Genomic DNA, 12,500 nt, shown 5'->3' on the forward strand with positions numbered 1-12,500 from the left:
ATAATATATATATATAACTATATACTATATATATATATATGTGTTGTGTATATATATATGTATATATATATAATATATAATATATATACGCGAGGAGATCACCAATATAAGCGATGGAAAAGTTGCCGGCGGCCGTGAGGGAAGCGTTAGCGCATCCGGTGGTGAAAGCCGATTCAATTAGAATTAAACATTGCTTGGCCACGCTCCACACCCTCCCCCTTCCCCAGGCCTCCCCCAGACGCCCCCTCTTCCATCCCCCGCCTCCCCCCAACCGCCCTCCTCTCCCACCCTCCCCAAGCTCCCCTCCCCAACGCCCCCTCTTCCACTGAAAGCCCGCGTCTCAATGCCCCCCAAACCTCTTCAGCAGTCATCCACAGCTAAAATGCTTTCCCAGGCTGCTCCCGTGCGGGTGTATGGAAGTCCGTTCATAATAGCCTTGGCTGTCAAGCGGCACACATTCCCCCCTATCATATACGAGCACTTCGAGACTTTAGGACGACAATCAAACTCTTCTGCACAGCATCGCATCCACACAACATCGCATCCACACAACATCGCATCCACACAACATCGCATCCACACAACATCGCATCCACACAACATCGCATCCACACAACATCGCATCCGCGCAACATCGCATCCATGCAACATCGCATCCACACAACATCGCGTCCACGCCGCACACAACAACAGGGTTAAGGGAGGAATGTCCTAGCAGCACCTACAATCTGGCACGTTGCGCCACCAACGGTTACCCCTGGTTGTTTCATGCCAAACACGAAAAATGACGCGAACTGACAATGAATGGGTCACGCAGCAACGTCTGCTGAAGGAGGGTGCATTCCGGTTTGTGATAATTGGTTTAGGTGAAAGATTAGCCGGCCGAGATCTCTTCATAGTGGTGCGATCCAGGACATGCCCCCCTTTCACCAAGTGTCTACACAGAGAGTATCCCTACCAGGCTTGAGATGTCCCACAGTGTCGGCAATGCTGCCCTTCTTAACCTTTGTAATGAAAGCACCAAGGCGTCCGGACTCGGTCATCTTCCCGCCTACGACCTTCAGCCCCAAGATGGCGCTGGAATCGCGACCTTGACCGTCCTTCACAGTTTTCTTCAATATCATATGGCCTATCAGTTTTGTACCATTGGCATTCGGTTGCCATGTTACAGGATGCTGTAACAGTAAAGAGAACCATCAGCGAGTGAAGATGCACTGAATGAATTCAATTGCAAAGAATTCAGACTGATAATAATCATTCCAATGTCACACAATGCAATGATTCGCACCATATCAAAGGAAACGTTACAACACATGGGCGCACATGAATCGTTTGCAAACCGAAATGTAAATCACGAGAGTAACACCCATCACGAATACAATCTTAAACTAAAAATGGCATCTAATGTCTTAGAGATCTTAGAAACTAGGAGCGATATCTTGAGGTGCTTCTAAATATTGTCACGTTGAAGTACACGCCCCCCATTTTTAACAATTTGACATGGTGCAATAAATAGGTAATCCAGAGACACCAGCGTTATCCAGAGTTTGTTGAAAGTGTAAGCCGTAGGGGTACGAAATGTGATCTCAGAATGGTACCACATGATATTCTCTCGTGAGGCATGGCAGCCAGGTGAACTTACAAAGCCTCATTTAATCATTTCTGTGTGTAGTCGATATGCTCCTCACAGAGCAGGTATACACTGCTTTCTTAAACAAATTTCAGTGTATTTTCTCACTGAAAAAATTATACTAACGCGCACATTGGAGCCTGGATTCACACAAACTCTGGCCATCACCGACTGGTAACCATGGTAACGTGCAAACACTATATATAATATCAATGATATATAACGACGTTAGTCTGTACGGGCAAAAAACAACAATTGTAAACGAACGTGGGAAGGAAAATGTGCAAACTAAACACACGCACGCCCGTGAACACAACACACGTACATATACAGGAAAAAAACTAAACAGTATTGCATTAGCACACTTCCATGACGATGTTGGTGAAAACATCTGAGTGTATGTACGAGTGTATTATTCATATATAAATATATACATATATATATACATATACACACATATATATATAAATATATATATATATATATATGTATACATATAAATATATACAGTAAGATATACCAAATCACACGGAAAGCGGCACGTACAATGTAGCGTCAGAAGTTAAAAGGGAACCAGACATCTATGAGTGAAACACAACCTGCTTTCGAAACTTTTCGGCGGACAACGGGCGAGGGCGAAAACAACCATCGCCCCACCCCCCGCGAGCGTGTGGTAGGAACCTTACGATTTCGAATGACTAAATGTGGGCCGCGCCACGACTGCCGTGTAGCATGCAGATACCTGCAAACCCATGCTTCTGCTTGTTCGCATCTCACCGAACGTTACCACCGATCAGGGCGTGCCAGCCATGAAAGCCAATACGACACAAGATCTTTGGGAGGGGGCATCTTTGGGATCACCATACTTGATCACCGTGTTGCCTAATGCGGCAAGCTTTAAACGAATCCCACCCTTAATCTTAATCTTATCCGGTTTCGATTATTAATTCGACATGTCAGCAGCCCACGTATATTCGAACAGGCTTCCCACAAAATTCTAGAAATTCCCGTGGAGTGGCTACGTTGGTTCCTGCTGCTGCTGCTGTTGCTATGGTAGATACGCTTTATACCAGTGGTTCTTACCCTTTTTTGAGTCATGGATCACTTTGAGAATCTGGTGAAAGCTACGGACCCCTCCCCAGAAAAATGCGCATAAACACAGAATTTTGCATACAACGGGGTTCACGGACCCCCTGAAGCCGATCCACAAAAGGGTCCATGGACCACAGGTTAAGAACCCCTGCATTAAACGATAGGCAACCTGCAGGGAATTTTTCCCCACAACTAGGGCACACCCGACTTAAACGTGGAGGGACATAGCTCTGGCTAGCTGACCCACTCGACTCCACAAAAAGGAGGCTGCCACGCGCCTCCAGCAAGCGAAGGATGGGTTTGCAAGAAAATCGTGCCGAGACAGCGCCACTATAGACCAGCGCACCGGCCGGTTCTCCACGCCGGCAGCATGGCATTGGAGAACATGCGGCGCCGGTCTACGCCATAGTGCGAGCAACAAACGAGAAGAGATAGAAGGAGCTCAGCGAGCAACACCAAAATTGTGCTCCGACGCTAGCGCCACCTAATGGGCACTCGGGCAACATTACCTTGGTCGGTTCCTCACATAGAGTTGCACAGCTGCTCGTGTCTATGCCAGAGTCTTTAATTTGGGGCTCGGACAAGCTCCCACTATCGTCCTCCAACGAACGCCCCCGACCAAAGCGCACTATACTCTTTTTTGCATCTGACAACTCTGCTAACGACACTACTCTACGCACATCCTCATAGGTATCTAGTTCCCCTAGAACAAAACCAAAAACAGGGCGTTGACAGCAGTGTTTTCTACAGGGAAAGAGGAGGCTGAAACAGGAAGAGGCGACGTGCAGGAAGGAAGAGGCCACGTTGGGGGAGGCAGAGATTGTCACACTTCACCGCCGCACGTCATCCTGACAACCGCTCTACGTGGTGGCCAGATGATGATGCCACGAATGCCATGGCTATGCCTCGTTGTGGCAAGTTGCATATATGGATATGAGAATTTCCTGTGCCCTTTCACGTTTTACGTTTACAATAATGCAGAATTTCCCATTGTGCGGAATTCACGGAGTGTTTGTAGGGTTACTGGAGTACTAAGATTCAGTGAAGAATATGTGAATCCCTAACGGATTACTAGGGTAGGCTGCCATGAGGAGTGTACAAGGGGTCGAGTGGGATACCAGGCTTGGTTTACATGACGAATACAGGTTAGACATGTAAGTTACCATGCAGAACATGGGTTACAAGGATAGGTTTCCATAAAGAATGCAGGTTACAATGATAGGTGTTCAATTCATACAGGTTTAAAGGAAAGGTTTCGCCAAAGCATAAAGACTACAAGGGCAAGGTTACAATGAATAGTACAGGGTACAAAGACTACACGTACAAGGTTACTATGAAGAACATGGCTTGTACGTTTCTATGAAGAAAACTGGAAGTGAAGCTAGGTTTCCATGACGAATATGGCCTACAAAGGCAGGTTTCCATGAAGCATACAAGGACTGGTAGGCGGGTCTAATGAAGGGCAGGACTAATTATTTAAGCATGACAACAACATGGGAAAAACAACCTCGATCATGCTAGTCAACAATTAACAATGAATAATCAAGTGGTAGAAAAATCGAGGCACTCGTTCGCTTGTGATTGTGGGGAAGTGGGCGGACAGCCTTGTGCTAAGCAACCACCGGCGTCATCTGCTACCACTCAGCGATAACGGCTGCCAGCAATGACGTGTGACGGACTCGAGGTGCAACAATGGCGCCCCCTCGCGGCCTCAAACTCACACGTGCGGCGAGGAAGGGACGGCCCTCACGACGAAGGGAAGGTCCCCGGCACGGCAGGGACGGGCCCCGTGCTGCAGGGACGGTCCCCGCACTGCAGGGACGGTCCCCGCGAGGAAGGGACAGTTCCCCGTGAGGAAGGGATGGCCCCCGCGACGAAGGGACAGTCCCCGCGCTGCAGGGACGGGCAGGGAAGACAACGCGTTCGCTCACCGCTAGGAACTTTTTAATTTTTGCCGCCAATATTTCATCCCGTTTCCACGGCTCATCCCACAGTTCCGGATCGCCTGCAGGCATTAAGACACAATCAGCGTGAGCTCACAGCGGGGTGAGAGGTTAGTCGAGACAAAGACTCGCCGCCCCCACGAGCCACACGTTAGTTACATTTATGCTAAACTAGATTAGTGGGCGCGGCGCGTTAGCATCGCGTGCATGTTAACTCACACTTAACCAAATTGAGAAATGTTACCAAGTTGGAGTCATGAAACCTCGTTATGAGATGGCATTCGATTAGACAGAGATTCGTATATTTCGATGACAGTTATAGAGACGTACACGTACTTACCACCTACTGTGCATAATTTAAGACAATTCTATTAGAAAGCATCACAAAGTTAGTAAGATCACTTTCAATTTTGATGGGAATCGGACATTCCCATAGTTACAGAAACACACACACAATTATCCCCTGTCATTCATAGATTACTATAGCTTTAGTAGAAACCAGCACAAAAAAACCGCCACAAAACTCCCTCCGTTCGCGATCGCTCAGACCGCCGACGTGCCTGCGGCGCCACCTACCTTTCTCGCTGACGCTCTCGCTCTCGATCTCGCCGTCGTCGCAGCTCGTGCACTCCGGCGTCGAGCGTATCTCGTCGTCGGAGCTGCTCAGGCTGTGCTGCCGCCGCTGCTTGTTCTTGCTGCGGTGCTTGTGCGGCTTCGGCGGCGGCGGCCGCACGCACTCCGACTGGTCGGAGCTGAGCGAGTCGTTGCGCAGCATTGTCTCCACCTTGCGGCGGCTCGTGCTGTTGCCGCCCTTGTAGCTCTTCGCGCTCGCCGAGCTCGGATCGAGGTGCGTCTTCGGCGGCGCGGGTTCGAGGTCGCGCATCGTCGCCGCGAGGTCGTCCTCGCGCAGGTGATGCCGCGGTAGCAGCGGCGGGCTCTTGTCGACGCCGTACACGTCGTAGTCGCGCGAGTTCTGCCGCGAGAGCGACTGTCGCGACGGCGCCCCCGCGCCGCCGTGTTCGCCGCCGGCGACGTCGTCCCGCGCGCTCCCGCGACGCGAGTCATACTCGCGCGACGGTTTCCGCTCGGCCACGTCGTGGGAGCGCGATTTCTCCGGCCGGGGATCGCGATCTGGGTCGCGGCGCTGCCCCCGATCCTCGCGCTTGCTGCTGCCACGCTCGTCGCGGTAGATGTCGCCACCGCTGCCGCCGCCGCCGCCGCCGCGCTCCGCCTCGTGCTTCATTCTCTCGAGCGTCGCCGAGCTGCGGCCTTCGCCGACGTCGTCGCCGCGGCGACCCGCGTCCTTGTGCTCGCCGTTGCGCGGCCGCATGTCGCGCGCCGGGTGCCGCGTTGGCGTCTCGCAGCCACCGGGCTTCTCCGGGTCCCGCAGCATCCCCGCGACCCCTCCCGACGACGCCGCCGCCACCGCATCCTTGCGGTGATTGCGCTGCCTCTCGTGGTACTCGGGCTCGCGGTTGCCCCGGTGACGCTCGCGCTCGGCGTCCTTGTCGCCGCGCGTCGACGAGCGTCGCTCGAGCACGTCGGACGTGCGCACCTCGCCGCCGGTCGACGCGCGCCGCTCGCGCTGCTCCGCGCGGTGCTCCACCGCTGCGTACGCGTGGTGCCGGTCGGGAGAGTCGCGGTGCAGCGCGCGCTCGCCGCCGGCGGAGCCGCGGCGCGAGCGCTCGCCCGTGTGCGAGCTGGCGCTGTCGCTGTGGTGCCGCCGCTGCTCGTCGGCGTAGAGCGCGCGCTCGCGCTCGTGCCGGTAGCGCAGCTCCGGGTCGGCCGACTCCGAGCGCCGCCGCGCCTCCGACGGCGTCCTCCGCAGGTCGCGCGGGTCGCGGGGGTCGGGAGGCGGCGCGCCGCGCCGGAGTTCGTGGTCGAGCTCGGCGCGCTCGGACGAGTACTGCCGCTTCAGCTCGCGGCCCTTCTGGCTGGCCGTGCGCGAGATCGACGGACGACCCGTGCTCTCGCGCTCCGAGCCGATGCCGCTGTCCGCCTGCGAGTTCTGCTGCCGCGTCTGCTTCTTCTCGGGCGGCGACGCGTCCGGCCGACTCGCCTGAGATGCTGTCTCGCTGCCCGAGTCAAGGTCGAGAGAGACGGGCTTGCCGCCCGGGCCGTGGTACCAGCCGCCCGTCTTCGCCATGATCTCCTGCTTCTTCCGACACAGGTTGCACGACCACACAGTCTGCGGACGGAGAGCGACAGCGAGTCAATGCCAGCGGGTGCGGATTCACGGGAACGACAAAAGGGAGGGAGGCAGCCGCGCGGCGATTAGATGAAACAAGCAAGCGTCTCAGTGAGGTTAGCGTCACGTTTGCTCAGTTTGCTATGACAAGCGACGAAAAAGACGCATGTCAAAATGTTCTCTTGTTATTGTCATGGCACAAAACAAGTGAGCATCTTGAAAAATGTCATATTATCGCAGTGAGCGTTATATTTTCATTTATTTTTGCCAAAGTACAAGACAAGTGAAAATTTAGCCAAAAACTCAATCACCATGGGGGCATGTACATCACAATTGCAACAAGCGAACGTTTCCCTATGATATTCACTGTTCGGCGGACTCACGCCGTGATGAAGCTGATTGAATCCCGTGCCTTTTCGCTGCTTTTACATCGCGAGCAAGCAAACCCAGCGAGGTGAAAGCCGCGATACTACGGAGCAACAATTAACAGGCTCGCAATTATCATTGCCGAGTAAAAAAAAAAATTCCGAATTAATATTCATGCGTCTGCGGACAACGAGCGTTAATTAAATGCACGTGCCACATCACGAACGCTGTTTCGGATCCAAGTAGACAGATTGCTCGATCAGAAGGTTTCCACATCTCGGCGAGTGGTGCAACACCGCCGTGCGCAGTGCATGCCAGTAAAACACACTTCGGCGTCGGTAGCTAATCGTAACCCGAGCGTCCGCGCAATCGAACGCTGCGTGGAAATTTATCTCACAAACTTTACGCAGTGCAAAATTAGTTTCCGCCCAGCTGCGCCACCCACCACCGACGAAACGCTCGCTCGGGTTATGGTAAACGAGAAATCATTTTAGGGGTGACCTGCTGGCTATCTGGCTGTTTGCTGACAGTAATGCAGAAAGCCCTGTGTAGGACAGAGCATAGCAAACAGTGCAGTAGCACATTCTTTCCTATAAATGGCAACTACATCCACCAATTGACTATAGCTACACGACCACACTATAACAACCATCAAATAAACCTATATACAGTAGAAGTCCGAAAATCCGGATTGCTCGGGGATTGGGTCGGTCCGGATTTCCAGATTTTTTGGATTCTCAGGCAGTACTTTTAAAATTCAAATTTAAGGAGGCATAAAGAAGAAATGAACAGGTAAATTTTTATAGTTTAATTATTCATTAGCAAATACAGCATGCTTCATTTATTAAAACGAGCAGTTTCAAAGAAAAATTAGAAAACACTTGACAAAAATGTAAACATAAAAAATGTTCACTACAAAAAAGTGCATGTAATGCTTGAAATCATGTTTAATTTAAAAAGTTTGAGTTTTCGAAACGTCCAGGTTCTCGGGTGGTCCGGATTTCTGGCATCCTGATTTTTGGACTTCTACTGTAAATATATATTCACAATTAATGCACACGCGTATGGCGAGGAACACAAATATATATATATATATATATATATATATATATATATATATATATATATATATATACATATATATATAATATAGAGAGAGTCAGGGCCCTCTCCTAAAATATTATCACTGAAAGTACCATTCCTGCCACCATCCATCCTGTCAGTGTCTAGAGGTGTAATCCCTACCACCATAAAATTAATATATATATATTGAATCTATTCTGCGATTAAACAGTGTAGTAACTATAAACAAAAAGCAAGAAAATTAAATAAAACTTTGACATTCTCCCCCACTATTATTCTCCATTTGTCAAAATCCCCGTCCTTAAACATACAATGTGGATATGCCATCATGTCCGAAATATGAAAGATAGTGCTTGGGTTGCTTTTCGCATTGTTGCAATCAATAAATCCTAGTTTAGATCCTACTCTTGGCATATCAGTAGAAGGAATATTTTGCTACATTAAAAATGAGATTGAGGTTATGAAAACATAGGTGTCAACCAATGCTTAAAGTAAATGCAATTAGCAAGCAGATCTTCCTGTTTAACCCGTGTCTTTGGTCCTGCACTGTTTAAAACAAGGATGTACCATTTTTTACTATGACCCTACAATACAGGTTTCCAGTTATAAAAAGAAAAGCACCCACTGGGTCTGTCAGACCACGTCCATAGGTGTCTAAATAACTACTCTTTTGACTGAAATATATATACAGTAATTTCGTCGTTATAATTCAATAGCTACAAAATGAGTGGAAACTGTAGCTATTTGTTTATTGGCAATATTATCTATTGTAATATTGATTACACTACAAAGTATACATTAATAGAAAATACAGTAAACGGTGATGGAGAAGGGGACGGCTGATGATCTAGTAGTAACAGCACACGCAATCTGAGCCTATGACTAATTTAAATAATGTATAAATTAAAACGCATTATTTCAAAACCATGACCTGTATTAATTGCGTGGGCTCTTTCTCTCGCGCGCTCTCTCTCTCTCTCTCTCTCCTGCTCTCTCTTTCTCTACCACCCACCCCACCTTGCTCCCATCTCTTTCCTTTCCTCTTTCCTTTTCTTCCCCGATAGACAAGCTTACTCAAATCACGCACGCACGCACGCACGCACGCACGCACGCACGCACGCACGCACTCACTCACTCACTCACTCACGCGCTTACTCACTCACCCACGCCGACTTCTCCTCCCTATCCCTCCCTCCTTCCCTCCCCCTCTCCCTTCCTCCGTTCCTCCTTAAGTCCCTCCTCTCTCCCCCTCTCTCGCTCTGTGTCTCTCTCTCTGGCTCACTTTCTCTACTCCTATTCGTCTGTAAATGCGTCTCCCTGCAGGATCTGTCTCATTCCATGTAGGGTTAGGGTTAGGGTGATTGATGATGAGGAGCTCGATTGATGAATAGGTATAATTAGGTAGGTGAATGGATGGGCAGGCTGGTCGTGGAAGAGCAGAAAACGGAAAAGTGACTGAAAGAGATGGACATAATCAGACAGAGCGAAAGACAGAAGGAAGGAGATGGATAGAGATAGCAAGGGGACCAGAGAACGGGACGTGAGGGCATGTGCGATGAAGGGAAATGTAAGCGTGGAGGAGAGGAAAACGAAAAAAAGACGTGGGCCGGAGCATATGCCTGAGAGAGGGAGAGTAAGACAGTGAATGGGAGAAACAGGTAAGAGATAGAGACTGGAACAGAGTACTGATATTATCAGGAGTGATCGGTATAGAACATATAAATTAATTCCGATACAATTCATTTCGAAGCGGCACCCATGAATATGGACAGGTACCCTGTGCATGGAGGTAGTGGAACACGCAGCAATAACCCCCTATCTTGACCGGGCCTTACTATATGACAACAATACAATTCTACTGGTTAAACAAATAGCACTGATGGCGTCACGATTACTCAGTTTCCAGATGGGAAGTCCTCACGTTTCTCACGTTATTTCTGTAAGGTGAGAATGACATATTGCATCTGGGCACGTGTGCGTGTAAAGGGGGGAGTGCTCCACATTGACAGTGCGTACGTGTGCTTTGCGGTCCTTGTGTAAGATCAAGCATACCGGTAACCTTATTCATGCGTAAAATGTGAAAAGAGCGTCTCTCTCATCTGAAGCCCGCGTCTCAATGCCCCCAAACCACTTGCAGTCACAGCTAAATGCTTTCCAGGCTGCTCCCGTGCGGGTGTATGGAAGTCCGTCATAATGCCTGCTGTCAGCGGCACACTTCCCCCCTTATATATACACTTCGAGACTAGACGAATGCGAATCGATCGAATTCTGCCATACTTGCCCTATGTCTAGATTTCGCTGCACGACCAGCTCCACCTGCGGCTCGTGCTTCGACTCAAAGATGATGTCGTACACCTCCTCGAACGTCGCGTCCTTCAGCGAGCGGCCATTCCACTCGATGACCTCGTCGCCTGAAACATAAGAAACGCGCCGTTCACGAGCGCGACCCGAATCGCCGGCGACATCTCGCCGTTGAGTTTCGCATTTTTACAACACCCTCCCCCCTCTCCATTCCTCCACCGCCTCTCCACCACACGACAGCGTGCTCGCCCACCGAAATGGAATTGCTAACAAGTGGCGATTCCATTCAATAAATCCATCCCCCCACCCTGCCGGCTTCAATCAATGAGCGGCTGCTCCCGCCGCCGCGTGCACTCCCCTTTGCCGCTGCCGGCACGCATAATCAATAGGGGCATACAGCCAGAACTGCACACGCGAGGTACAGCAGGGTGGTTATCACCTCGGGGGACTCGACGCAAGCGAGCGAGCGAAAAGCCGAACAACACACCTCACACAGTGCAAACACGACTACATACATTAGATGCTATTTCGTCTCTCTACTCTAGATGATGCGTCTACGTGTAACATTGACTACTATAAATGCAGCAGCTACATCTACAGTGGACACAGCAGGTACATGACCAACTAGGCGGCCGCGAGCATGGTACTCACTTTACTGGTAAGTGGTTTCCCCGACTGGAACAGAAATGTTAGCCCCCATAAGTAAACAAGGCATTACGGGACAATATAACGAAGACATATACTGTACATAGCGCTTTTTAGTGATAGCAAGCAATGAAATCGCAACAATAGCGCACCTATTTATTCTTTACACTCGCGGGAAAACATCACGTGTGCACTCATAATTATAATACAAGCAAAGTATATCATTATTAGTAAGCATGTACTTTTGATACAAAGTTATTAGCTAACTTATTGTTACCGTAATCTAAACAAAATGCACCGATCAGTCTCCCTTTCCCTCTCCCCTCCCCCATATCTCTCTCTCCCTATCCTTTTTCCTGCCTCGCTTTCGCTCGGTTTCTCTCTCTTTCTCTCTTATGCTCTCTCTCTCTCTCTCTCTCTCTCGCTCTCTCTCTCTCTCTCTGCCTCCTTCAACAGCATCAGCAAATTGGGATCTACTCTAAAACTCGTGGCTTCGCGCGACGTGTCATCTTCCACTACAGCTAACTCTCGGTGGCGCGCACATCCATCCCTGTGCACACAGCCGTTCCGCACGACAACTCCGCTGATTGACCATCCACGATTCGAGTGCGGTTCTCTCATTTTTGAAAAACGTCTGCCCACGCGAGTAGCGACGACCGCTCACGCGCTCACGGAGGCGTACGGCCATTAGTTAAGCAAAGGCTTCGCGGAATAGTTCATACCAACTGAAAGCGCCTGCTCCCTGGACGGGAAACAACTGCCGGCCCCGCCCCCTCCACACCCTCCACCCTGTCATGCCTTCTTCGCTATCTGCAGTATGCTTCGCACACAGTAAAAGCTGTTGCCCTAGTAATCGAGGACATTTTAATACCCTCTCCATCCCACCTATTTCGTTCACGCATTCTTCTCACACGAACTGCATTATTAAGAAGATAAAATCACACACCTAGGCGCCAATACGGTATAGCCTGCTGCAAACCAACAAACAGCGCAACGTAAATTCAGTCGAATCACGCTCAGTGAAGAATGCTACCTTGTCCGAAATTCCCAAAATTCCTACCCTACCGGTACCACCTTTACCCACTTCCGTTTTCACAGATCTGTCCTTATCACATAATGACGGGGCTCCTGCCGACAACCCTAACCCACCACCACCAACCACACCAACACTACCCACCCCCACTAACCACACCAACCCACCCCACCCCCATAACCACACCAACCCCACCACACCCCCACCAACCACACCAAC

At 50.1% G+C, this 12,500-nt stretch overlaps 2 protein-coding genes across 2 annotated transcripts in view; both read right to left on the reverse strand.

The window, feature by feature from the left end:
* The window catches only part of LOC106813907 (regulating synaptic membrane exocytosis protein 2-like), a 33,882-nt gene extending 28,054 nt beyond the window's left edge, over positions 1–5,828 (reverse strand). The window contains exons 1-3 of the mRNA XM_014818151.1: positions 5,242–5,828; positions 3,232–3,425; positions 959–1,175 (exon numbers count right to left, since the gene is read on the reverse strand). Coding sequence (XP_014673637.1) covers positions 959–1,175; positions 3,232–3,425; positions 5,242–5,548 — 718 coding nt within the window. The 5' untranslated portion in view covers positions 5,549–5,828. The remainder of the gene's footprint in view (positions 1–958; positions 1,176–3,231; positions 3,426–5,241) is intronic.
* Positions 5,829–5,904: 76 nt separating this feature from the next.
* Positions 5,905–12,500, reverse strand: part of LOC106813908 (regulating synaptic membrane exocytosis protein 2-like) — a 54,584-nt gene continuing 47,988 nt past the window's right edge. The window contains exons 3-5 of the mRNA XM_014818152.1: positions 11,255–11,278; positions 5,941–6,853; positions 5,905–5,909 (exon numbers count right to left, since the gene is read on the reverse strand). Of these exons, the coding sequence (XP_014673638.1) occupies positions 5,905–5,909; positions 5,941–6,853; positions 11,255–11,278 (942 nt within the window). The remainder of the gene's footprint in view (positions 5,910–5,940; positions 6,854–11,254; positions 11,279–12,500) is intronic.

The sequence above is a fragment of the Priapulus caudatus genome, unplaced genomic scaffold (genome assembly GCF_000485595.1).
Source record: "Priapulus caudatus unplaced genomic scaffold, Priapulus_caudatus-5.0.1 Scaffold843, whole genome shotgun sequence".
Taxonomy (NCBI): Eukaryota; Metazoa; Priapulida; class Priapulimorpha; order Priapulimorphida; family Priapulidae; genus Priapulus; species Priapulus caudatus.